We start from the raw sequence: 24783 nt of genomic DNA, 5'->3' as shown, positions 1-24783 counted from the left end.
TGTCGAAGTATCAGTGCAATTCTGTATTGAATCTACTTGGTGAGGATCTACAGCCCTCTAGATTAGCGAATGACAAAACATCACAGTCCTCTGAGTGGAGAATTTTTTTCCTTATCTTGACCTATTTGTCTTGAGACCCTCTGCCATACTTTTAATCCAGTCTTTCCTTCTCTTTACTATCATCTGTTTAATTTAACCCTATTTCCTTCTGTTCTTTTTGTCTGTGTCTTTAAATCTCATTAATGAAGGAGTTAGACTGTCACTCCTGCTTTTCATGTCCTAGTCTTCTCATTATCTGCTGACACAGGCAGGATTTTTCAGCACAAACAAAATGCTCCATTGAATTTTGGGCCAACATTACTACTTCCAACCACACCCCTTTATCTTCCAAATTTTGAGAATGGGTCTGGGAATACAGTTTGTAGTATTCTTTGAAGCCAACACTACTTTATTAGAAAGTGTGAAAGTAGGGTTTTGTTTGAATGATTTTAACGCATCAAGGTAACGTTATAAATTTTTAAAACTATTTCAAAACTGTCACTAAATTCTTAATTACTACATACTTCTATGTTTTTAAAGGACAAAGGCCATCAAAAGAGGAAGTTTCTAAAGTGTGGCGAAGGCCTAGCAAGATTCTCAAAAGTTAATTCAAGATATTTGACATCCAAGAAAATAACTGATAAGGAATCAAACCTAACGAATCAACCGGCAGCAGGTTCTCAAAGTTCAGTGAGCACAACACATCAAAAATTGCAGTGCAAATTTACAATGTTAAACAAAGAAAACCATTTCAGAAGCTCAGCTGGGCTCATCAACAATCCAGCAGCAAATAGTAAAGGAAAGAACAACTCTGCTTTGCGTGTTAAAAAGTTAACTGCTTTGGATAATTGTAAAGGAGAAAATTCCTCCCAGTCACCTCTGAAAATGCAGGCTGACAGAAAAAAAACTACATTAGTTGGTAAAATTCAAAATATCCCTAAAACTATTAAAACTGAGTGTGCAAACATGGTTCAGAAATATGAACAGAGTGCATCAAAACAAACTGGACAGAGCACTGTCACTTCACATAGACCAATAGCGGTTCATAATGGTGAGAAATTTCAGACAAATGAACATGTTGTTCCTACACAGCCAAGTAGTAAAGAAGCAACTGGGCATGAACATACACTTGAAACATCATTTCAGAAAAATTTGGACAAGTGGAACAAGGAAAAAGAGAAAGAAAATATAGAATTGAATGAATTTGAATTTCTGGAGGAGGCGGCTGAAGAACTTTCCTTCTCTAGTAATTCATCCTTTGTACAAAAAATGATACAGGGTAACTGGCAGAACAATGAATGTCGCAGATTGTCATCTACCCCAATCAAATCTGACCAACACAAAACCTTTGAAAATTCAAGTGAGCCAGTGAATTGTGGGAATACAGATTTCGAGGTAGATGATAATCTTAAAAGTCATAATATTTTAGAACATAGGAATAGGGTAAAAGAAAATGGGAAAACTGTTATTGGCTTACCAACCAGTGATAAAGTAGCATTCAAAACTGTTGACTGTGATCCTGTAGAGGATGAATTTAGCAGTTGTAATACCACTTTGGATTCTGAAATTGATGACCTTGATTCCACCTTGACAAATGAAAAAACAATGAGGAAACAGTCTGTGATCTGCAGCAGTGACAAAGAAGATGATCCTAAATCTAAATGTAGAAAAAAGCCAACAGATATTCTCAGTAAAGACAAGAATATGGATACAGATCTTGACTTGTCCTCCTCCTCCTCGTCATCTGATGTTGATATTGAAATGTCTACTGTAATAGAAAACAAGAAGATTTTGTTGAGCCAGAAACAAGATTCATCTCTCTCCAATTCGAGATGCAAAATCAGTTCAACTTGCCATCAAGAGCATGTTGATTTTGATGATGAACAAACATGGGCTGACCTAGATGAAAGTGGATTAATTAACCACGAAGATAACTCAGCAGAGTCTGTTAATTCTTCTGTATTAGATGGATGTTTCTCTTCTGGAAAAACTAATGAGGATAAAATTATGCAAAGAAAAGTTGCTTCTGCTAAGAAAGGAGATGTTGTGGGTGAAAAGAACATGGACAAAGCCACAGAATCACCCCCAGTCTCTGATTTGATAAAGAGATTGTTTCCTTCACTGAAAACCAAGAATGAGTCTGGATCTGATCAAGGACTGGAACAAAAGTTTAAAGCTGTGAATGATAAACCAATAGGTATAATATCTATATACATTATATTTCTTAAATGAAAGTGAAATCGATGTATGTTTTCATTGTTAAGAATTTGAGAAAGCTTGTTGCATACTGGAGAGCTCAGTATTTCTGTTGGGCTTGAGCTGGTATGGCCAACCTTCAATGGCAGAGAGCAGGATTTAAAAAATATAATTCTATTAATTTTAAATATTAAATCCTGACTTCCTTTTTAAGCACTTTAAAAATAACAAATATTTTGTGTACTGTTGGAAGAGGCAGTCAGTCTGGGATGACGAAAAGTTTGTAGGAATGAAGCTGGAGGTGAAATGCTGCTTGTTGTTCAACTTGACAAACTGCCAGGAGATTCAGAATCAGAATAATCGCTTATTCATGCAAGCAAAGGGAGAGCGAGCATTAGCATAGAACCAACCTGGGAAAGTTGTACTTCAGGTTTATACACCCATCCAGTCACACATTGAAAACCTATCTAGTCAATTCCCACCATATATTGTCCAGTTGTCCTGGTGTAGTCTACTCTTTTCCCAAGTGTACACAGCATTGTCCAAGTTTCATTCAAGCCCTCCATTATCTTTGCTAGTTATGTAGCCCTGCTCCCTGTCCATCATTACTTGCTTTCCTATCGTTGGTTGTCCATGTTTCCATTCCTTATTCTGCCTCTGTGCCTACATAGCTTTTTATTATTACTGGCAATAGTTTTTGAAAAATTAACCTTTAACTAACTAACTAACTAACTAACTAACCCGAACTGATTCAACCTCTTGTGAGAACAGGGGAATATATAAAGGTGATTAACCTATGTACCGCTTAATCCCAATCTCACCCAGTTTCTGTCCTGCATGTTGTCATCTCTACCTCCTGAGTTCTGGAAATTTGCTTTTAATACCTCCTTTACATATTTAGAACATTAATTAACTGTACCCAGCTCAGTGCTAACATTAGGTTTCCATAACTGTGATGTGGTAAATGGAGTGCAGGTGGGAGAATTGCAGAGAGATTACAAATGGAGGTATACCAGAAAGAGGGGAGATAGGCAAATGTATTATCCTATATCTCTTAGCATCTCTAATTAAGGAACAGAAATTGAGTTGAAGGATAGAGGAAAAATTGAATAAATGGAACCACCGGATTTGCAGTAGAGTCTAAACAGCAAGAATGGTATTCGACATTAGAGCAGAAGTAGTCAAATAATAGTAGGTTGAAGATGTCAGAACTGGACTGAGAACCATACAAGAACAGACAAAGACATTTGGTTGTGAATTGAGAGGTAGTTATTGATTATTTGAAGTTTCACTGCAGAGGTAGGTCGCAGCACTTTGTGTCACTTCACCACCATTTCTTCACTCATCTAAAAGCAGGGAATAAATAAATAAGGAAACACACACATTTAGCAGAACAAGAGATAGGAAGGCAGATAGACAAGAATTATGCAATAGGGGCTGTTTAGAAAAGAAATACAAAAGCCCAACAGGACAGAAAATGCGAGTTAGGAGCACAATGGGCCTTTTTTTTTTTTGCTTTGTTCATTGTCATTAATGACACTCACTACAATCATATTTCTCATAATTTACATGATTTTTAATGTGCAAAAATTATTAAGTTTTTGATGTTTTTGTTTTTATTACATAAAGTAATTAAAATGTTAAGACTGGATGCAAGTAGTCAATGTGTTAGGAAGGGACAGGGAGCTTAAAGATTATGGGGTATTACTGACTAAGGTGCTATCAGGGGAAAATGTAAAACCATCAAAGCCAATGCACTATATTGAATGTACAAAATTTCACGAATGGATGAGTTTATACTATAGATTTCTAATAACCACCAGGGCTATGTGGCTGCAGTATGAGTAAAGTTGGGATTCAATAATTTGGAATGCCTTTTAGAAGAGTTAGTCAAAATAGAAAAAGGGTCAGAGTTTCACCAATACTAAATGATTGGGTAAAGACAGTAGAGAGAGAGAGAGAATCTTGGATTTTAAAAATTCATGTTGAATTTGTTTGAATGGAGCTAATAAAGAAGTAAGAAAGAGGTTTGTGAGTGGTGACCTTATAGAAATTGGTATTAATGAAGAAAAATCTAGAGATTGGGGCTGTGGCCAACAAATTTCTTGTACCTAATTTCTTCTACCCTAGGATTTTAAAAGACTTAGCTGCCAAAGATCATGAATGTATTGTTTATGATCTTCCAGAACAGCCCCTCTGGATTAGAAGGCAGCAAAAGTAACGCTGCTATTTTAAAAAGCAGAACTATTGGCTAGTTAGGCTGCTAGTGTAGTGAAAATGCTCAACTCTATTCTCAGGAATGTGATATAATAGAGCATTTAGACTATGATTACAGCATCAGCATGAATCACAGAAAGTCAACATGTACATCAAGCAATTAGGAAAGCAAATGGTACGTTAGCACAAAGGGTTTGGACTATAATGTCTACAAAATCTTCCTGCTGATGGTAAGTCCTTGATGAGATCATTTTATGGAATACTGTGTATAGTTTTAGTTTTCATACCTAAAGAAAGATATACTTTGGAGGGAATGCCACAATATTTGATAAAGCAGATTCTTGGTATGGGGTGTTTCTCTAGGTCTGTGCTCCACAGCATGTAGAAGAATGAGTAGTGATCTCGTTGAAATATTTAAAATCTAAAGGGACTCATGTTGGATAGATGATTTTCTATCTGGAAATCGAGAACACGGTCTTAGTCTCAGAATAAAATATTGTCCAGTTCAGACTGAGGTGAGAAAGTTCTGGCGCTAAAGGCCTATATAATTATCTTTGTGATTTTCTGCCTCGGATTTGTAGTTTCAGTCATTTCATTCCTTAATATTCATTTTAAAGAATGTTAGATTTTTGGATATAAAATGATAAGGGGATATTGTGATATAGAGTCATATAGCACATCAAACCAGTCCATGCCAAACATAATCTAAAACTAAAATAGGCCTACCTGTCTGCTTCTGGCCCATATTTCTCCAAACTTTTCCTATTCAAGTACTCATCAAAGTCTTTAACAAGTTGTAATTGTACCCACAACCACCACTTCCTCAGGAAGTTCATTTCACACGCAAACCACTACCTGTGTGAAAGAAATTTGCACCTCATGTCTTTTTAAATCTCTCAACCTCTCACCTTAAAAAGGTGCCCCCTAGTCTTGAAATCCCCTATCTGAGGGAAAAGACAAGTACCATTAACTCTATCCAAACACGTCATGATTTTATAAATTTGCAGAAGGCTGTGCTCCACTGGGAAAAAGTCCTAGTCTCTCCAGCCTTTCTTTATAAGTCAAATCTCCAGCTTAATATTATCCTTCCACTAATAAGGTAACCAGAATGGATACGTATTCTAGAAGAGGCCTCACCAATGTCCTGTACAACCTCAACATGACTTTCCAACTCCTATACTCAAAGGACTGAGCAATGAAGACAGCTTGGCTGATACACCTCGGATACATCATGATTTTACTGATTGGTGGAGCAGTCTCAAAGTCCAGAATGGTGCAATTTTGATTCTGTTTCTTAAGTTCTTGTATTAGAAATCAGATTGGCCAGTGTATATTGTAAAGCTTCAAGGGAGAATGTAACTAAAGTTGGAGAGCAGCATGAGCAAAGTTGTGCAGGGAATAGTTGCTAGGTTGAGTGGAAAATACTGTTTGAAAATGTAGCAACTTTTTTGGAAAAAAGTTGTATTTTTGTTTTCTCGGAATACTGGGGAGTGACTGGGCGACTGTTTTGACTGTTAGCTTGCTCACAATAGCTGCACTTGAAGAGTTCGGAGCCTCAAGGAAAATAGTATTGATACTTGTAAATGTTTGCTATGGTTTTAGTGTGTGTTTCACTGACCTTTTGGGGAATAATTAGGAGGATTCTGTGCGACTTTGCCCTCTTTCCTCTTCACAATTTTCTTAATTTCATAAGTTGTCTTTTAGGCAACAGTAAGAATTGTGTTTGCTCTTTATTTTTTACAGCTTTCATTTTAAGTACATTTTGTGCTGTTTTCTAGGTGCTGGTATCCAGTCCAAGTTACTGAAGGATAAACTGGCAGAATTAGAACATGAAATTGACCAATTTCGAGCAGAAAATGCTACATTGGCCCAACTCCGAAATGATAGAGAAAAAGCCATGGTGGACCTTAGGTATGTGTATGTGGTTAATTCTTACAGCAGAGAGCATTGTTACAATACGACTTTCTCCATGACCTGATGGTGAAATAAAGATAAATTATTTTCCTATCCCTTCAAAAATGTCATAGAATGAAGCAAGTAACTTGGGCAAACTACATTGCACATTACTATTTACTAAAAGATTGTGTCTTTGGTAAGGTTTTCTTAGGTGCAATTGCATAAGTGAATCTCCTATTTTGGGGCACTCATACCCCAACATCTCACTATACAGTCACTTACTTTGGTGTAACAGTATCCTTTAGAAGTCTGAACTGGATATTTGTGACCTTTGCACATGCTGCCATGGGATTGCCCCTAACATTTTTGGAAGTAAACCAATAAACCATGGACACCATCCAGGATAAAGCAGCTGGCTTGGTTGGCACAATGTGATGCAGGGGATAGTAGAATCTATGGATTCACATTAGAATAGTCAATTACACTCAAAATTGCCCAGTTGTTCCTAACCAGACTTTATGAATAATAGAACTTTGATGTTAGTTTATAATTTGAATAAAAATGTATTTACTAAGTTTACAAAGCCAAACAGCGTGTTCACAGGCATATAACTGTATATCTAATTTTGGTCAGCAGTGAATATGAGTACTTCAGTTAACTTCCGGAAATGTTTACCTTTTGTTTTACAAATGAGATTCTTTTCTCAAAACATTCAACAATTCTTTAACTGCATAGAAAACCAAAGAAAGTAAAACATGGTAACTTGTCCTAAAGCTTCCAAAATCAATTTGCTCTTTCAAAACCAGACAAAAGGCAGTAAATGCACGGGAGCAACCTGTAATTCTCCTCCAAAAAGCCACATGCTATTTTGACTTTGCTGTTCTTTCACTATTGCTGTGTCAAAATTCCATACTGTCTCCCAAACAGCACAGTGGGCTGCAACTATACAAAACGCTAATGCGGCCACACTTGGAATATTGTGTACAGTTCTAGTCGCCATATTTCGGGAAGGATGTGGAAGCATTGGAAAAGGTGCAGAGGAGATTTATCAGGATGTTGCCTGGTCTGGATGGAAGACCTTATGAGGAAAGGCTTTGAGACTTGGGTCTGTTCTCATTGGAAAGAAGAAGGTTAAGAGGGGATTTGATAGACCCATACAAGACGATCAGAGGATTAGATAGGGTAGACAGTTAACGTCTTTTTCTTAGGATGATGATGTTAGCTTGTACGAGGGGGCATAACTACAAATTGAGAGGTGATAGATTTAAGACAGATGTCAGAGGTAGGCTCTTTACTCAGAGTGGTAAGGGCGTTGGCAGGTAGGGCATCCAATGTAGTCAACTCCGCCACATTATGGAGATTTAAACAATCTTGGAAAAGCACATGGATGATGATGGGATAGTGTAGGGAGACGAGCTGAGAATAGTTCACAGGTTGGCGCAACGTCGAGGGCCGCAGGGTCTGTTCTGCGCTGTATAGTTCTATGTTCCATGTTTTATTTACACCCCAAAAATGGCAGCAGTTCAAGAAAGCAGCTTGCCACTAGTTAGGGATGGATAATAAATGTTGATCAAGCCACAACATCTACACCCCATGAACAGATTAAAACAGAGTAAACATAGTAGGTGAGCCTAACATGTAATGCCATGCTGCTTAATTTCACAGGCGACTCTTGCTGAATATTCAGAACCAAATACCCCTTAACGGTGCAATTAAAGTCAGGCTACTTGATGTTTTCAGTTATTGAAAATAGCTTCAAGGCATATTCCATTAACATTTTAAAGTTGTGAATACACTTTGCTTTAAAAATCAAGCCATTTGTGACAAAAAAATCAAAATGCAACCCCCAATTTTAAGATCTCTAGAATGGAATGACATAAAAAATGATTGGGTGTGTAAAGGAGAAGGTTGAATGTTGAAAATCCATTTTCCTAACATGACAAGTAAAAATGTTACTGCTAATATGATAAGCACTGAAAGCAGTCGATAGAGAAACATTTATAAACAAAAATCTGTATTATGATCTCCTGAGAAATTGATGCATTTAAAAAAAATTCCCAACTACTGACTGAAATAACTAAAGGACAAAATTGCATGTTTTAAAATTTTTTACAGACAAGATTGGAAACACTGATTAACATTACTTTGGTATATTAGTTGCCTATTAAATATTAAGGTTAAAATGTATTGATTAATGCAACCAAAACAAAGCATGTTTTACTTTCTGCCAAACTTCAGGCAGATGCATTAGTTGTATAAAAGATTGAGTCCCAAGCTGCAGCCAACTTGCCAGCAGGTTCACTTCTTGCCATACCAGGTTGAATCTTTCAGTGTACTTTGAAAATTCCTTCCTCTTGGCCCGAGGTATTCCAGAACTGGCTTTCACCAACCAGCAAGGCTCACCTTAGCACACAATGTTTCTTAAATTTCCAAAAATCCTGTTCTGTTCTCTTTTCGAATAGTGAACCAGGTCTCATCAGCATGTTAATGAAAGCAAGCTACTGCAAATGCTATTGATCTGAAATAAATACAAAGTTTCTGACAGCAGCTGTGGAGAGGGAACAGACTTAAATGTTTCAAATCCAATCCAATATCTACTCTCATTAACATGTTACTTTGCTCATGTACAAGCTCTTCACAGAGTAGCTGCTTTTGTATCCCTTCCTCCATATCTCTGTGTGACTGCGAAGGGCAGCTGTCTTTTCTTCTTTGTGAAAACGGTCACTAGCTTTTTCAAGCAGCACGACATTACATGTTTGAATTGCTTTCTGCATGACTGCTAGACTACATGCTGCTGTTTCCAGGCAGATTTTAGAATGAGCACATCTGTCTCACTAGAACATTTTGTTTAAACTTAAATTAGAGGAGACATTTTAATACATAACTGTGTTATAAAGTCCTGCATTTGTTACCATCTGGATTTCCAGTTATTTGTTTTTCAATGTATCTTATTAGGATTCTATTAGGGCCAATTAATAGTTTAAAAATTGAAATTGGAATGCTCAACAACTAACCAATAGAATTATTTCACAAAATTTCACTTTTTTTTTAACAATAACAAACTTTATTGCATATTAAAAAGAATTAAACAAAGTAAGCACTTTCAATAACTTTAATTCTACATTTGATTCTGGTTCCATTATTCTTAAAACCTTCAAATTACATTCACTTTTACTGGCAGCAATTCAAATTGTATCACCACTCCAGAATCCATTCTGATTTCTCTTTCGTGCTTCAGATATTCTGCAGGGTACAAGATTTAATCTAATATTTCCAGCAACCCTCTTTTACAGAGCCTCATGACTCTGGATTCCACACCTCAAGCACTGGCCTCACTATAACTACTGTACAGTCATTTAAAATATCAAAAAAGTTGTATTTCCAATAATCCAGTATAATTTGAAAGTGAAATCAATCTGATTTTGTTCTAGAGTGATGATGGAGAGCTGTTTTTTCAGACTGGAGGCCTGTGACCAGTGGTGTTCCAAAGTTTATCATAGCCATAGAAATGTACAGCACGGAAACAGACCCTTCTGTCCAACTCGTCCATGCCAACCGGATATCCTAACCTAATCTAGTCCCATTTGCCAGCAGTTGGCCCATATCCATCTAAACTCTTCCTATTCATATACCCATCCAGATGCCTTTTAAATGCTGCAAATGTACCAGCCTCCTCCACTTCCTCTGGCAGCTCATTCCAAACACGCACAACCCTATACGTGAAAATGTTGCCCCTTAGGTCTCTTTTATATCTTTCCCCTCTCACAGTAAGCTTATGCCCTCTAGTTCTAGATTCCCCCACCCCAGGGAAAAGACTTTGTCTATTTATCCTATCCATGCCCCTCATTATTTTATAAACCTCTATAAGGTCACCCCTCAGCCTCTGATGCTTCAGGGAAAACAGCCTCAGCCTATTCAGCCTCTCCCTATAACTCAAATGCTCCAACCCTGCAACATCCTTGTAAATCTTTTCTGAACCCTTTCAAGTTTCACAACATCCTCCCGATAGAATTGCACACAATATTCCATTTGTCATTTATATAAATGATTTAGATGAAAATACAGAAAGCATGTTTGGCAAATTTGTGGATAACACCAAAATTAGTGGTTTCATGGCTAGTGAAGAAGGTTATCTAAGATTACAAAGGGATCTTGATAAATTGGGTCTGTAGGTTGAAGAGTGGCAGATAGTTTAATTTGGATAAACGTGAGGTATTGCATTATAGTAAAACAAACAAGAGCAAGACTTGTACAATTAAAAGTAGGGCCCTGGGTAGTGTTGTAAAACGGAGAAACCTCAGGGTTCATGTACATAATGCTTTGAAGTTTGCATCACATATAGGTTTGAGAAAGTGAGGACTGGAGATCAGAGTCAGGAGTGTGGTGCTGGAAAGGCACAGCAGGTCAGACAGCATCCGAGGAGCTGGGGAATCGAAGTTTCGGACATCAGCCCTTCATCAGAATTCCTGATGAACACGTCGATTTTCCTGCTCCTCAGAAGCTGCCTGACCTGCATCACATATAGGTAGGGTGTTTAAGAACATGTTTAGCATACTTGCCTTTATTGCTCAGACGTTTTGAATATAGGAGTTGAGATGTTATATTGAGGTTATACAGGATGTTGTTGAGGCCTATTCTGGAATACAGTGTCCAGTTCTATTTACCCTGTTATAGAAAGGATGTTATTAAGCTTGAGAGGGTGATCTGCACATCTTTGGATTGAGTGAGGAAACAAGAGTAGAGGTCAAGAAGTGATGTTATAGAGGTTTATAAAATCATGAGGGATATAGATAAGGCGAATGGCAGGTGTCTTTTCTCTAGCATGAAGGATTTCAAAACTAGGAGGCATGTTTATAAGGTGAGAGAAGAAATACTTAAGTAGGCATGAGCAATTTTTTTCAAACACAGTGTGGTTCGTGTGTAAAATGAACTTCCAAAGGAAGTGGTGGATGCAGGTACGATTACAACATTTAATGACATTTGGATAAGTTCATGAATAGGAAAGATTTGGAGGAAATGGGCCAAGTGCTGGCAAGTGGGCCAAGTTTAATTTGGGATTATGGTCAGCATAGACTGGTTGGACTGAAGGGTCTGTTTCTGTGCTGTATGACTCTGACTCTAGAAGTCCAATTGTAACAAGGTTAACTGCTTTTTAGTTGAGAGCCTTTGAACTGTCTTTATTCTATTGGCTGACAACTAAACAAATCTTTGAGGACCGCCTTGTGCTTTCTCAACAGTTATGCAAAATATTTATTTATCTTTATGATCTTTTTATCCTCCAGAAGCAAATAACGCTATTTGTCGCTGATTGGGCTAACATGTTCTTAAATTGTTATTTTACTTTTAAATTGTCTGTAAGAGCCGTTACTGTTGAGTCTGCAATCTACTAGGTATTTTAATCTTCACGGCACCATGACTCCGTGGTTAGCACTGTTGCCTCACAGCGTCAGGGACTCAAGTTCGTTTCCAGCCTTGGGTGACTGTCTGTGTGAAGTTTGCACATCCTCCCCGTGTCTGCGTGGGTTTCTTCCGGGTGCTCTTGTTTCCTCACTCAATCCAAAGATGTGCAGATCAGGTGATTTGGCCATGCTAAATTGCCCATAGTATTAGGTGCATTAGTTAGAGGGAAATGGGTCTGGGTGGGTTACTCTTTGGAGAGTCAGTGGTAGACTGGTTGGGCTGAAGGGCCTCTTTCCACACTATAGGGAATCTAATCTCACTTTTAATTGTTCCTTTCACCTCCCAACTGCGTTGTCTCAAATCTGTTAGTTTTTCCATTATTCATATTAGCTTTATAGAATATAATTTAATCACTTGATTTATGAATCGTCTTTACATCTTTTTGCCTTGTAGTAATGTAGATATTTTGTAAACATTTAGACTAGGAGTAGGCATTTGGCTATTCAAGTCTGCTCCACCATTCTGTGTGATCATGGCTGATTCTCTCTTTCAATGCCACATTCCTATTTTCTCTTGATACTCTTTGATGTTATTCAAATTTGAAAATTTAACATTCTCTGTCTTGAATATTTTCAATGTCCTAGCCCATAGCCTTCTGTGGTAGCAATTCCAAAGGTGAATCAGTCTCTGAAGAAATGTTTCCTCACCTTCGTCCTAAAAGGCTTAAACCATGTCCTGAGATCGTGACCTCTAAGTCTACACTCCCCAAATAGGGGAAACATCCATCCTGCACCTAGTATGTCTATCTAGCCTGTGAGAATTTTATGTATTTTCCCCTCCACCTCCACCTCATTCTTATCAACTCTTGTTAGTGTCAACCCAGTCATAGAGTCATACAGCACAGAAACTTGTTCAAATTGTCCATGCTGACCAGGTTTCCCACACTGAACTAGTCTCATTTGCCTGCATATGGCCCATATCCCTCTAAACCTTTCCTGTCCATGTACGTCTCCTGGACGCTGCTGACCAGGTTTCCCACACTGAACTAGTCTCATTTGCCTGCATATGGCCCATATCCCTCTAAACCTTTCCTGTCCATGTACGTCTCCTGGACGCTCTCCTCATACATTCTTCAATCGTGACAGTCTTGCCATCCCTGGTATCAGCCTATAGAACCTTTGTTGCACTCCCTCTATAGGTTAGCTAAGCATGATTTTCTTTTCATAAACCCATGTTGGCTTTGTTGAATCAGGTTAATGCTTATTCTGTTAACATGTCTTTTAAAACAAGATTGTTAATTAATTTTTCATTGCACAGCACTTAGTCAAGGATAGCCTGCTCTGTAGTTGGTTTCTCGACATATTAATCATAGAGTCATAGATATCATTTCTGTGCCAGTCGAAAACAATCCCCTAACTATCCAATTCCATTTTCCAGTACTTGGCCCAAAGCCTTGAATGCTATGACATCACAAATGCATATCTTAACACTACTCAAATATCATGAGGGTTTTTGCCTCTATCACCCTTACAGGAAGTTCCAGATTCCCAACAAGCTGTGGGTGAAAAAGATTTTCCTCACATCTCTAAATCTTCTGCCCCTTAACTTAAATCTATGACCCTGATCATTACTCCCTGTATGGAGGGGAAAGGTTCCTTTCTGTCTAGTCTATCTATGTCCCTCATAACTTCATATATCTTATCGTATCCCCTCTCAATCTCCTCTGCTCTAAGGAAAGCAACCCCAATCTGTCCAATCTCTCCATGACAGAAATTCTCCAGCCCAGGCAACATCCTGGTAAATCTCTGCACTTCAGTGTTATTATATCCCTCCTATCACATGGATTTTAGAATTGCATACAACACTCGACCTGTGGACTAACCAAAGTGTCTTTTTTTAACAACTCCAGCGTGACCTCCCTATTCATAAACTTTGCCTTGACAAATTAAGGCAAATATCAAATGCCTTTTTAACCATTTTATCCACCTATCCTGATAGAGACTGATGTACATGCATGCGGTCTTTGGTGCTTCCCAGGGACCTATCATTCATCGTATATTCTCTTGCCTCTCAATAATGTGGATTACCACCCAATCAATTTTTGTATGGTCAGTGATCTTACTGATCAATCCTCCTACATTCAAGTCTAACTCACATATATAGACGACAAACAGCAAAGGCCCAACACTGAACAATTGGAAAAACACTCTTCAACCATCACTCTTTGCTTCCTGCTACTTAACCACTTGTGGATCCAATTTGCCATATTTCCTTGGATTCCACCTGAGGTTCAGGTAGATTACATCAAAAGTATTGCTGTCATCCACATATATGGTCGCTTCTTTAAAAAATTCAACCAAGATGGTCAGATATGACCACCTCTTAACAAAACCGTGCTGACTGTTCCTGTTTAATTTCTCTAATTCCAGATTAATTCTCTCCCTCAGAATTCTAATAGTTTGCCCACAACTGAGGTTAAACTGACTGGCTTGTAGTTTCCTGAAATATTCCTTGTTCCTTTCTTGAATAACAGTACTGAATTTGCTATCCTCTAATACTCTGGTACTTCTCCTGTGGCTAGAGTGGAATTGAAAAGTTTTTGCAAATGCCCCTGCTATTGCTTTACTTGTTTCACTCAAATACATGACTTACATTTCATCTGGCCCTGGAAACTGATCTAATTGAAGACTGCTAGACCACGCAGAACCTTCTCTCTTTTTTTTTCTCTTTTTCTCTCTTTTTTTTCTTTCTCTATCTCTTCCTCTCTCTCTCTCTTGCCACCCTTGCTCGCTCGCTCTCCACTAATTTCTTTAATTGTACTGCAGACCTCCCAGATTTCTATACCCATACCGTCCCTCTTACTAGTGACCACCAATCCTAAGAAACCATCATGTATACACTCCAGGAAATCTTCCTCCACAGCATTATTACTGCTTTATTTGTGAGCCTATAAGGCAACCCCTTCCCAATGTTTTCTGTCTTTTGGTGTTGCAAAACTCCACTCATACAGATTCCAAGTTATGATTTTCCATGTTTATGTCCTTCCTTGCTTTTGCAATGATTCTCCTTTGCTAACAGTGCAACTACATCTTTCTCCGTGACTGCTGTTGCAAAATATTGAATACCCCTGGGTGTTCAGTTCCCAGTATTGGCCACTCTGCAACAATGTCTCCAAAATTGCAACTATATCATAACCATATACATCTCTTTGCAACATCTACCATTTGACAACTGTACTATGGCATTTGGAATTTCTTCACTACTGATCCACATTTCAAACCATTTAATCTAGTTCACTAAAAGTAGCCATATAGTGGATTGACAAATATTTTTGTAATTATCCGACTTAACTAATTTGAAGGCTTTTTTGTTACTTCAGTGGTTTAGATTTTGAAATTAAATGTGATACAGAAGGCAAAAATAATTAATAGAAGATGTTTAATCCTCAGAAAAGAATTTGAAGACTTTGAACGTAAGAAAACTGAACAGTTATCTCAGTTTGAGGAATATAAAAAAGAAGAATTAAAACGACTCCAAAAAGAGCGAATGATTTTCGAAAAACATGCTGCTGCAGCAAGAGCAATCCCTGACAAAAAGGAAAGGCAAGAAATACAGGTGAAAATCTTCCTTTACATTGTTACATTTCTGAAAATTAAGGCTACTGTTGAATAATTGGGATGCTTTTACTGCATTTTTAGTTATGAATGAGCAGTAATTTAATCCATATTTGAAAATTTACCAGTAGTTTCTCGAGTTTTTCTCTGTGGTCAATTTTGTCATAATTTTAAAATATTACCTAAAATTTGGTGTTTTTGGTCTGCACCACTTGAATTTTCATTGCTTCTTAACAGTGTGAAATACTTTGACAAACCTGTTCATCAGAAATTCCAAGGGATCATGACATGTAAGATACCACTGAACAGTACTAGTTCCAAAGGTAACCATCGGCGTATGAGTAAACCAAGATCTATTCTACCACCATTTAGATAGGATTATTGAAAATGGACCTGATTATGATATATAAGTGAAGCTATTACAGTCACGTGCAGGACAAAGCAGAGCATGACCACAACCTTTAGTGCTGATGGCAGCAGTGCAACGACATGTCATTGTCAGCCAGATAATCATTGACTTACCTATAAAGTCCATCCTGATCCAAGTAAAATTGTGGATGTTAAACAATTGCCCATCCCACACGATAAAAAGAATCTATAATGTTGCCTTGGATATTTCAACTTCATCTCACCTTTTCTGCAAAATTTAGAAAATATGCTATCTCCACTGAGAGATTAGCTCAAGAAATATACCCCTTTATGTGGAGCAAAATCATATTGGGGTATCTCCACTCTCTCAAGCTAGTTTTGTTGACAAAATCTTGCCCACTGCAATACTACAACCCCAGGAAAGACACAATCTGGAAGTTGATGCATTGCAAAAGATCCCAGGTGCCTTTCTTTTGCAAAATGGAAAACCCATTGTTTTTGGTTTTAAAACCCTGTCATCTGTGCAAGTCAACTATTCCGATATATAGCACAAGACATTACCTCTGTAATTGTCATCATCCATTTCACACCTCTATATTTGAGATGAAATTCACTTGGGATATATGATAAGCTACTAAAAATGTTCTCTTGTAAAACACTGTAAACACGCAGTGCATTTGTTAGTGTGTTACTTCTCAAGGTACAGGATGTAACCTTGAAGTCAGATAGAGGGCAGGTAACAGAATAATTGTCTGATGCACTGAGCAAACTCTTGTTTAGATTCTCACTTGTTGGAAATGACCATTTCACATCAAGTATGAGGCATAAACGATATTTGCCACTTGTCACCTTCAAGCTTAGATATAGCCCATTTGGACATGGACTGATTCAGTATCTTGTGGGTTTGGGAATGACCATAAGATATAGGAGCAGAATTAAGCCCATTTGAGAATGGTTCACCATTTGGTCATGGCTAATATGTTTCTCAACCCCATTCTCTTGCCTTTACCCTGTAATGTTTGATCCACTTACTAATCAAGTATCTATTCATCTCTGTCTTAAATATACTCAACGACCTGCTCTCCACAGATTGACACCCTCTAGCTGAAGAAATTCCTCCATTTCTCAGTTCTAAAGGGTTTTCCTTTCACACTCGGGCTGTTCCCTCAGGTCCTACACTCCCTTACAAATGGAAACATCTTCTCCATGCCCACTCTATCCGGGGCTCTCAATTCTAAGTTTAAATCCAATCCCCCCCCCATAACTTTCTAAACTTCATCAAGTACAGACCCAGAGTCCTCAAACACTACTTGTATGACAAGCCCTTAATCCCTGCATTCAGTCTTGTGAACATCCTCTTGGGCCTGTCCAAGGGCAGCATATCTATCTTTAGAAACAGAACCCAGAATTGTTCACTATATTCCAAATGTGGTCTGACCAGAGCCTTACATGGCCTCAGCAGTCCATCCCTGCTCTTGCATTCTAGTCCCCTCAATGCAGGGATCTTGGCCTCTGACCTGCTCTTGTAGTCAGTGTTTATCTGGCTAGTATATTAGTTAGTATATGCTCACCAGATCAGGACAAGTTGTCAAATCTCCAAAATGTTTAGATTGCTGATTCTGTTTATTTCAATTATTGAACTGAAATATGAGTCTATTACCACTATGTATCTCTGTTTGAGGTTTTATTTTATTTAGAAAAAGGGAAATATTATTATTTCTCTCAGTACATAAGATATCTTTTAAGGGATAAACACATGATATCCTCAATATTATAAGATGTTACTTAATGTTATAAAGGTCTCTGCTGTCATTTTACTAAGTTCTTCACAGCATGATGTGCTAATAGAAGCAAATTGGTATATGCTACTGGTGACCTTCAAGTTGGATACCAGGAGCTGTAATAAAGTTCTGTTGGAACCTTCAGAACCATGTTACCCACATCTCATTATTATATTATGAGAGCTAACAGAAGTAATTCCTCATTGTGTATGTAAAACTGTCATCACTGCATCTGTGGGAGCTTGCAAAGATAGAGAAAAATTTGAGTAACCGTTGTGACTATTTGAAGAAATGATTCCTCGATACCACATCAGATCCCATCACCTTCCCAGTTGGGTAGACAGCAGTGGAGAACCCAGTAGCAGATTTCTCAACTAACATAAATAATGTGTCACGATGCTACTGTGCAGTGCAATTAGTATCTTTCATTAATAATTGCCACGGGAATTCACCGCTGTCCTTATAGTTGGGGTTTATATTCCTCCCAGTGCTAATGCTAAGGAGGCACACTGAACTGTAGGGGCTGTTAGCAGATTGCAGAACGCACACCCTGATGGACTGTTTATTGTTGCTGGAGATTTCAACCATGCAAATCTCAAGACTGTGCTCCCTAAATTCCATCGGCATGTTGACTTTGTGACGAGAGGAGAGAACACGCTGAATCTGGTTTATACAAACATCCCCCACACAAACCGGCCAGAGCCCCAGCCCTACCTCGGCTCCTCAGACCACAGGCCTGTTTCCATACTGTAGGTAACCTAACCTAATCTAATCTAATCTCTGTTATGCTAATCCCAGTATATAGACTGCTCGTCAGACATGTCAAACTGGATCTGAAGCAGGTGAAAACCTGGCCCAGCAGGAGCCATTTCTGCTCTTCAAGACTGTTTTGAGTGCACTGAATGGCGCGTGTTCAGGGAGGCAGCAACCGATGGCGATTCCATCAACTTAGAGGAGTACACAGTGTCAGTGATTTGCTACATTAGCAAGTGTATTGACGACGTCACTGTGTCCAAGACCATCACTTCTTGTCCCAATCAGAAGCTATGGATGACCGCAAAGTTTGTGTTCGCTGCTGAAGGCCCATGGGCCCATGATTCCACTTCCAGAGCAGATCACAAGGCAGCCCTAACATCAGCAAGGACCAACCTGACCCAGGCCATCAAAGAGGCAAAGCGTGCGCACACACACAGAATACACAGCCACTTTCTGGACAGAGGTGATAGGCGGAGCATGTGGAAAGGCATCCAGAACAGCATCACCTGCTTATGCTGGTGATGCCTCAGTCCCAGATGAGTTAACAACTTGTATGCACGGTTCGAGGCATGAAACGATGTGGCAGCGAGGATGTCCATCCCCCCCCCCCCCCATGACCAGATGCTGTCTCTTACCATGGATGATGTGAGGAAAACCCTATGCAGAGTCAACCCATGCAAGGTTACCGGACCAGATAACATTCCTGGCAGAGTGCTCAGAGGATGCTGTGACTTACTGGCGGATGTTGAAACGGTAATCTTCAACATCTCCCTGAGCTGTGCCATAGTTCCAACGTGGTTCAAGGCCGATATCATCATTCCGGTGCCAAATAAGTTTTCAGTGTCCTGTCTCAATGACTACTGCCCCATTGTATTAATACCCATCATATGAAGTGTTTTGAGAGGCTCTTGATGATCATTTTAAGACCCTGCTGCACCCCTCACTGGACACCTTGCAGTTTGCATATCATCCCAACCACTCAACAGATGAATGCTGTTTCCACAACCTTACATCTGGTCCTCACCCACCTGGAGAAGAAAGACACCTATGTCAGATTACTGTTCATAAACTTGAGTTCTGCATTTAACACTATCATTCTTCAGCACCTGTTTGGAAAGCTTAGTCTGCAGGGCCTAAATACCTCCCTTTGTAACTGGATCCTGAACTTCCTGACTGTGGGACCTCAGTTTGGATTGGGAACAGCAGCTCCAACACCATTACACTGAGCACGGGGGTCCCCCCAGGACTGTTTACTCAGTCCACTGCTGACACACAACTGTGCAGCGATGCACAGATCGAATCACATCATCAAGTTCACTGATGACATGAATGTAGTGGGTCTCAATAGCAGGGATGACTGGTCAACATGCAGAGAGGAGGTGCAGTGGCCAACAGACTGGTGCAGAACCAACCTGTCTCTGAAGGTGGACAAAATAAAAAGAGATAGTTGTTGACTTCAGAAGGGCACGAAGTGACCACTGTCCACAGAACATTGACTCCCCCGTGGAGATCGTGAAGAGCAACAATTTTTTGGTGTCCATCTGGTGGAAAATTTCACCTGGTCCCTCAACATCAGTTCCATAGCCAAGAAAGCCCAGCAGCGCCTCTACTTTCTGCATAAGTCGAGGAAAGCCCTCCTCCGACACTCCCATCCTCGCCACATTCTACAGAAGGTGCGCGGAGAGTACACTGAGCAGCTGTATAACTGCCTGGTTCGAGAATTGTACCTTCTGTGATCGTGAGACCCTACAATGGATAGCGAGGTCAGCTGAGAAGATCATTGGGGTCTCTCTTCCCTCCATTATAGATATTTACAACACATGCTGCATCTGAAAGGCTAAGAGCATTGTGGAAGACCCCACACACCCCTCACTCAAACTCCTCTCCCTCCTGCCAATTGGCAGAAGATAACAGAGCATTCGTTCTCTCACAGCCAGACTGTGCAACAGTTTCTTCCCCCAAGCCATTAGGCTCCTTTACACTGTATGTTCGGACTCCTTTCCATCTGAAATTCTTTGCATGACTTCAAATTGCTGCTAGAACAATGTCTATTAATTATCAATCTTTCATTACACAATAATTTGCATGTTTTGCACTTCTTACACACTTTATGCCACCCTTTGTATGATCATGTAGTTTGTGCTGTCAGTGTAGCACCTTGGTCCTAGAGGAACGCTGTCTCGTTTTTACTGTATCACTTGTATATGGAAGAAATGATAAATAAAAGGTATTCTACTCTCTGCTCTACTAATAAGATGATGCCTGCATCTACCACACACTTGAATGACATGATTGAGTTTCTGTGCTGGTGTGATGCCAGGTACACTAATCGTATCTCCCAGCAATTGACATAATCAAATCCAACCACATGTTCCTTCAGTTGTTTGTAATAGGCAAAGTCCATTCTCGACCAATCCAAAAAGCAAGATGAAAATCTTGGGTAATATGCCTCTCTTTTCAGACGTATTCAAACTCTGCACTTCCGAGCAGCAACTTTAAAGTACTTATTCTTGGCATTTTTAGAACATTACAGTGCAATACAGGCGCTTCGGCCCTCGATGTTCCATCGACCTGTAGAACTAATTTGAAGCCCATCTGACCTAAACTACTCTATTCTCATCCATATGCCTATACAATGACCATTTAAATACCCTTAAAGTTGGAGAGTTTTCTACTGTTGCAGGCAGTGTGCTCCACATCCCTACTACTCTAAGTAAAGAAACTAGCTCGGACAACTGTCCTATATCTATCGCCCCTCAATTTAAAGGTATGTTCCCTCGTGCTAGCCATTGCCATCTTGAGGGAAAAGGCTCTCACTGTCCAACCTATCTAACCCTCTGATTATCTTATATGTCTCAATTAAGTCACCTCTCAACCTTCCTCTCTCTAATGAAAACAGCCTCAGGTCCCTCAGCCTTTCCTCGTAAGACCTTCCCTCCATAGCAGGCAACATCCTAGTAAATCTCTTCTGAACCCTTTCCAAAGCTTCCACATCCTGCCTATAATGTGGCGTCCAGAACTGCGTGCAATACTTCAAATGTGGCCGCACCATAGTACAGCTGCAGTATGATCTCATGGTTCCAAAACTCAATCTCTCGACAAATAAAAACCTTCTAAACAACCTAAGTGGTGACTTTCAAGGATCTATGTACCTGGACACCAAGATTTCTCTGCTCACCTACCATTACCCCAGTATTTTGCATTCTGTTACCCCTTCCAAAGTGAATGACCTTGTACTTTTCCGCATTAAACTCCATTTGCCACCTCTCAGCCCAGCTCTGCAGCCTACAACATCCTTCGTCACTTCCACAACTCGACTGACCTTCATGTCTTCCGCAAATTTACTAACCCTTCGTTCAATGCTCTCATCCAGGTCATTTATAAAAATGACAAACAACAATGGATCCAAAACCGATCCTTGCGGTACCCTACTAGTAACTGAACTCCAGGATGAATATTTCCCATCAACACCACCCTCTGTCTTCTTTCAGCTGCCAATTTCTGATCCAAACCTCTAAATCACCCTCAATCCCATGCCTTCGTATTTTGTGCAATAGCCTACCATGGGGAACTTTATCAAACTGAAGAAGGGCTAATGCCCGAAACGTCGATTCTCCTGTTCCCTAGATGCTGCCTGACCTGCTGCGCTTCTCCAGCAACACATTTCCATCTCTGATCTCCAGCATCTGCAGACCTCATTTTCTCTTCAACTTTATCAAACGCCTTACTGAAATCCATATACACCACATCAACTGCTTTAACCTCCTCCACCAGTTTGGTCATTTTCTGAAAGAACTCAATAAGGTTTGTGAGGTACGACCTATCCTTTACAAAACCGTGTTGATCATCCCTAATCAAACTTATTCCTTTCTAGATGATTATAAATCCTATCTCTTCTAACCTTTTCCAACTCATTACTCACAACCGAAGTAAGGCTCACAGGTCTATAATTTCTAAGGTTGTCTCTACTCCCCTTGAACAAGCGAACAACGTTTGCTATCCTCCAGTCTTCTGGCACTATAGACAATGACGACATAAAAATCAAAGCCAAAGGCTCGGCAATCTCCTCCCTGGCTTACCAGAGAATTCTAGGATAAATCCCATCTGGCCAAGGGGCTGTATCTATTTTTACACTTTCCAGAATTGCTAACAACATCTCCTTATCACCTCAATCCCATTTGGTCTAGTAGCCTGTATCACAATATTTTCCTTGACCACGTTGTCTTTTTCTTGTGTGAATACTGACAAAAAGTGTTCATTTAGTGCTTCCCCTATCTCCTCTGACTCCACGCACACTATGCTTGATTGGCCCTAATCTTAGTCTAGTCATTTTTAAAAAAAATCCTGGTATATCTATAGAAAGCCTTGGGGCTTTCCTTGATCCTATCCGCCAATGACTTCTCATGTCCCCTCCTGACTCTTATTAGTTTGTTCTTTAGGTCTTTCCTGACTAACTTGTAACTCTCAAGCAACCGAACTGAGCCATGACATTTCATCCTAGCATAAGCCGCCATCTTCCTCTTGACAAGAGATTCAACTTCTTTTGTAAACCACGGCTCTCACACTCGACAACTTCCTCCCTGCCTGACCGGTACATACTTATCAAGGTATTGCAGTATCTGGTCCTTGAATAAGGTCCACTTTTCAAATGTGTCTACCCCCTGCAGTTTCCTTCCCCATCAAATGCATCCTAAATTTTGCCTAATCACAGCCTTTCCACCAGCTATAGCTCTTACCCTACGGTATATACCTATCCCTTTCCATCACTAAAATAATGGTGGTCACAATCACCAAAGTGCTTACTTAACTTAATGTAACACCTGGCCGATTTCATTATCCAGTACCAAATCCAATGTGGCCTCGCCCCTTGTTTGCCTGTCTACATACTTTGTCAGGAAACCCACCTGCACGCATTGGACAAAAACTGAGCCATTTAAAGTATTTGAACTATAGTATTCCCAGTCAATATTTGGAAAGTTAATGTCCCCCATAACAACTACCCTGTTACTCTCGCTCCTATCAAAGATCATCTTTGCTATCCTATCCTCTACATCTCTGGAACTATTTGGAGGCCTATAGAAGATTTCCAACAGGGTAACTTCTTTCCTGTTTCTAATCTCAGCCCATTCCACGTCAGTAGATGGGTCCTCAAATGTCCTTTCTGCAACCGTAATACTGTCTTTGACTAACAGTGCCACATCACCCCCTCTCTTACCATTTTCTCTGTTCTTACTGAAACATCTAAATCCCAGAACCTGCAATAACCATTCCTGTCCCTGCTCTACCCACGCCTCTGAAATGGCCACAACATCAAAATCCCAGGTACCTACCCATGCTGCAAGTTCATCCACCTTATTCCGGATGCTTCGAGCGTTGAAGTAGACACACTTCAAACCAACTTCTTGCATGTTGGTGCCTTCTTGTGATCTGGAAGTCTTAGTTTTGATTTCACTAATCTCAATCTCCTGTATATTCGAACTACCGTTTAGGTTCCCACCCCTCTGCTGAATTAGTTTAAACTCTCCCGAAGAGCATTTGCAAATTTCCCACCAGGATATTGGTAAGCTTCTAGTTCAGGTGAAGATTATCCTGTTTGTAGGGGTCCCACCTGACCCAGGAATCCAAAACCCACCCTCCTGCACCATCCCTGTAGCCACGTGTTAACTCCTCTCTCTCCCTATTCCTCCCCTTGCTAGCACATGGCATGTGCAACAAACTAGAGATAATAACTCTGATTGTTGTACCACTAAGCTTCCACACTAGCTCCCTGAATTTCTGCTGCAAATCCCCATCTCTCTTCCTACCTATGTCTTTGGTGCCTATGTGGACCATGACTTGGGCTGCTCCCTCTCCCCCTCAAGGATCCCCAAAACACAATTGGATACATCACGAATTCTGGCACCTGGGAGGCAACACCCCAACTGAGAGTCTCTTTCGTTCCCACAGAACCTCCTACCTGTCCCCCTAACTATGGAATCCCCAATGACTAATGCTCTGTGACTCTTCACCCTTCCCTTCTGAGCAACAGAAACAGCCTCCAGGCCAGAGCCCTGTGGCCCATTGCTTAACCGTGGTAAATCATCCCCCCCCCCCCCAAAAGTACCATCGTACCTCTAGCAAAGTCATCCCATGAATGTACCTACTAGAGAAGGTGCAAAACCTGACCAACTCTTGGGAAACAAGGCAGGGCAGGTGACTGAGTTGTCAGTGGGGGAGCACTTTGGGGCCAGCGACCGTAATTCTATTAGTTTTAAAATAGTGATGGAAAAGGATAGTCCAGATCTAAAAGTAGAAGTTCTAAATTGGAGAAAGGCCAATTTTGATGGTATTAGCTAAGAACTTTCAAAAGCCAATTGGGTGCAGATGTTTGCAGGTAAATGGGAACCCTTCAGAAATGAGATAATGAGAGTCCAGAGACAGTATATTCCTGTTGGGGTGAAAGGAAAGGCTGGTAGGTGTAGGGAATGCTGGATGACTGGAGAAATTGAGGATTTGGTTAAGAAAAAGGAAGCATA

At 39.9% G+C, this 24783-nt stretch overlaps 1 protein-coding gene across 4 annotated transcripts in view; it reads left to right on the top strand.

Moving 5' to 3' along the window:
- LOC122550724 (centromere protein J-like) overlaps nt 1–24783 on the top strand; it is a 95914-nt gene that overhangs the window by 35400 nt on the left and 35731 nt on the right. For all 4 annotated transcript variants that reach the window (XM_043691877.1, XM_043691876.1, XM_043691874.1 and 1 more), the window contains 3 exons: nt 580–2236; nt 6231–6363; nt 15198–15363. In XM_043691877.1, the coding sequence (XP_043547812.1) occupies nt 580–2236; nt 6231–6363; nt 15198–15363 (1956 nt within the window). The remainder of the gene's footprint in view (nt 1–579; nt 2237–6230; nt 6364–15197; nt 15364–24783) is intronic.

This window comes from Chiloscyllium plagiosum, chromosome 6 (assembly GCF_004010195.1).
Source record: "Chiloscyllium plagiosum isolate BGI_BamShark_2017 chromosome 6, ASM401019v2, whole genome shotgun sequence".
Lineage (NCBI taxonomy): Eukaryota > Metazoa > Chordata > Chondrichthyes > Orectolobiformes > Hemiscylliidae > Chiloscyllium > Chiloscyllium plagiosum.
Note: the sequence above shows the minus strand (reverse complement) of the source record. Positions and strands in the feature narration are given on the sequence as shown.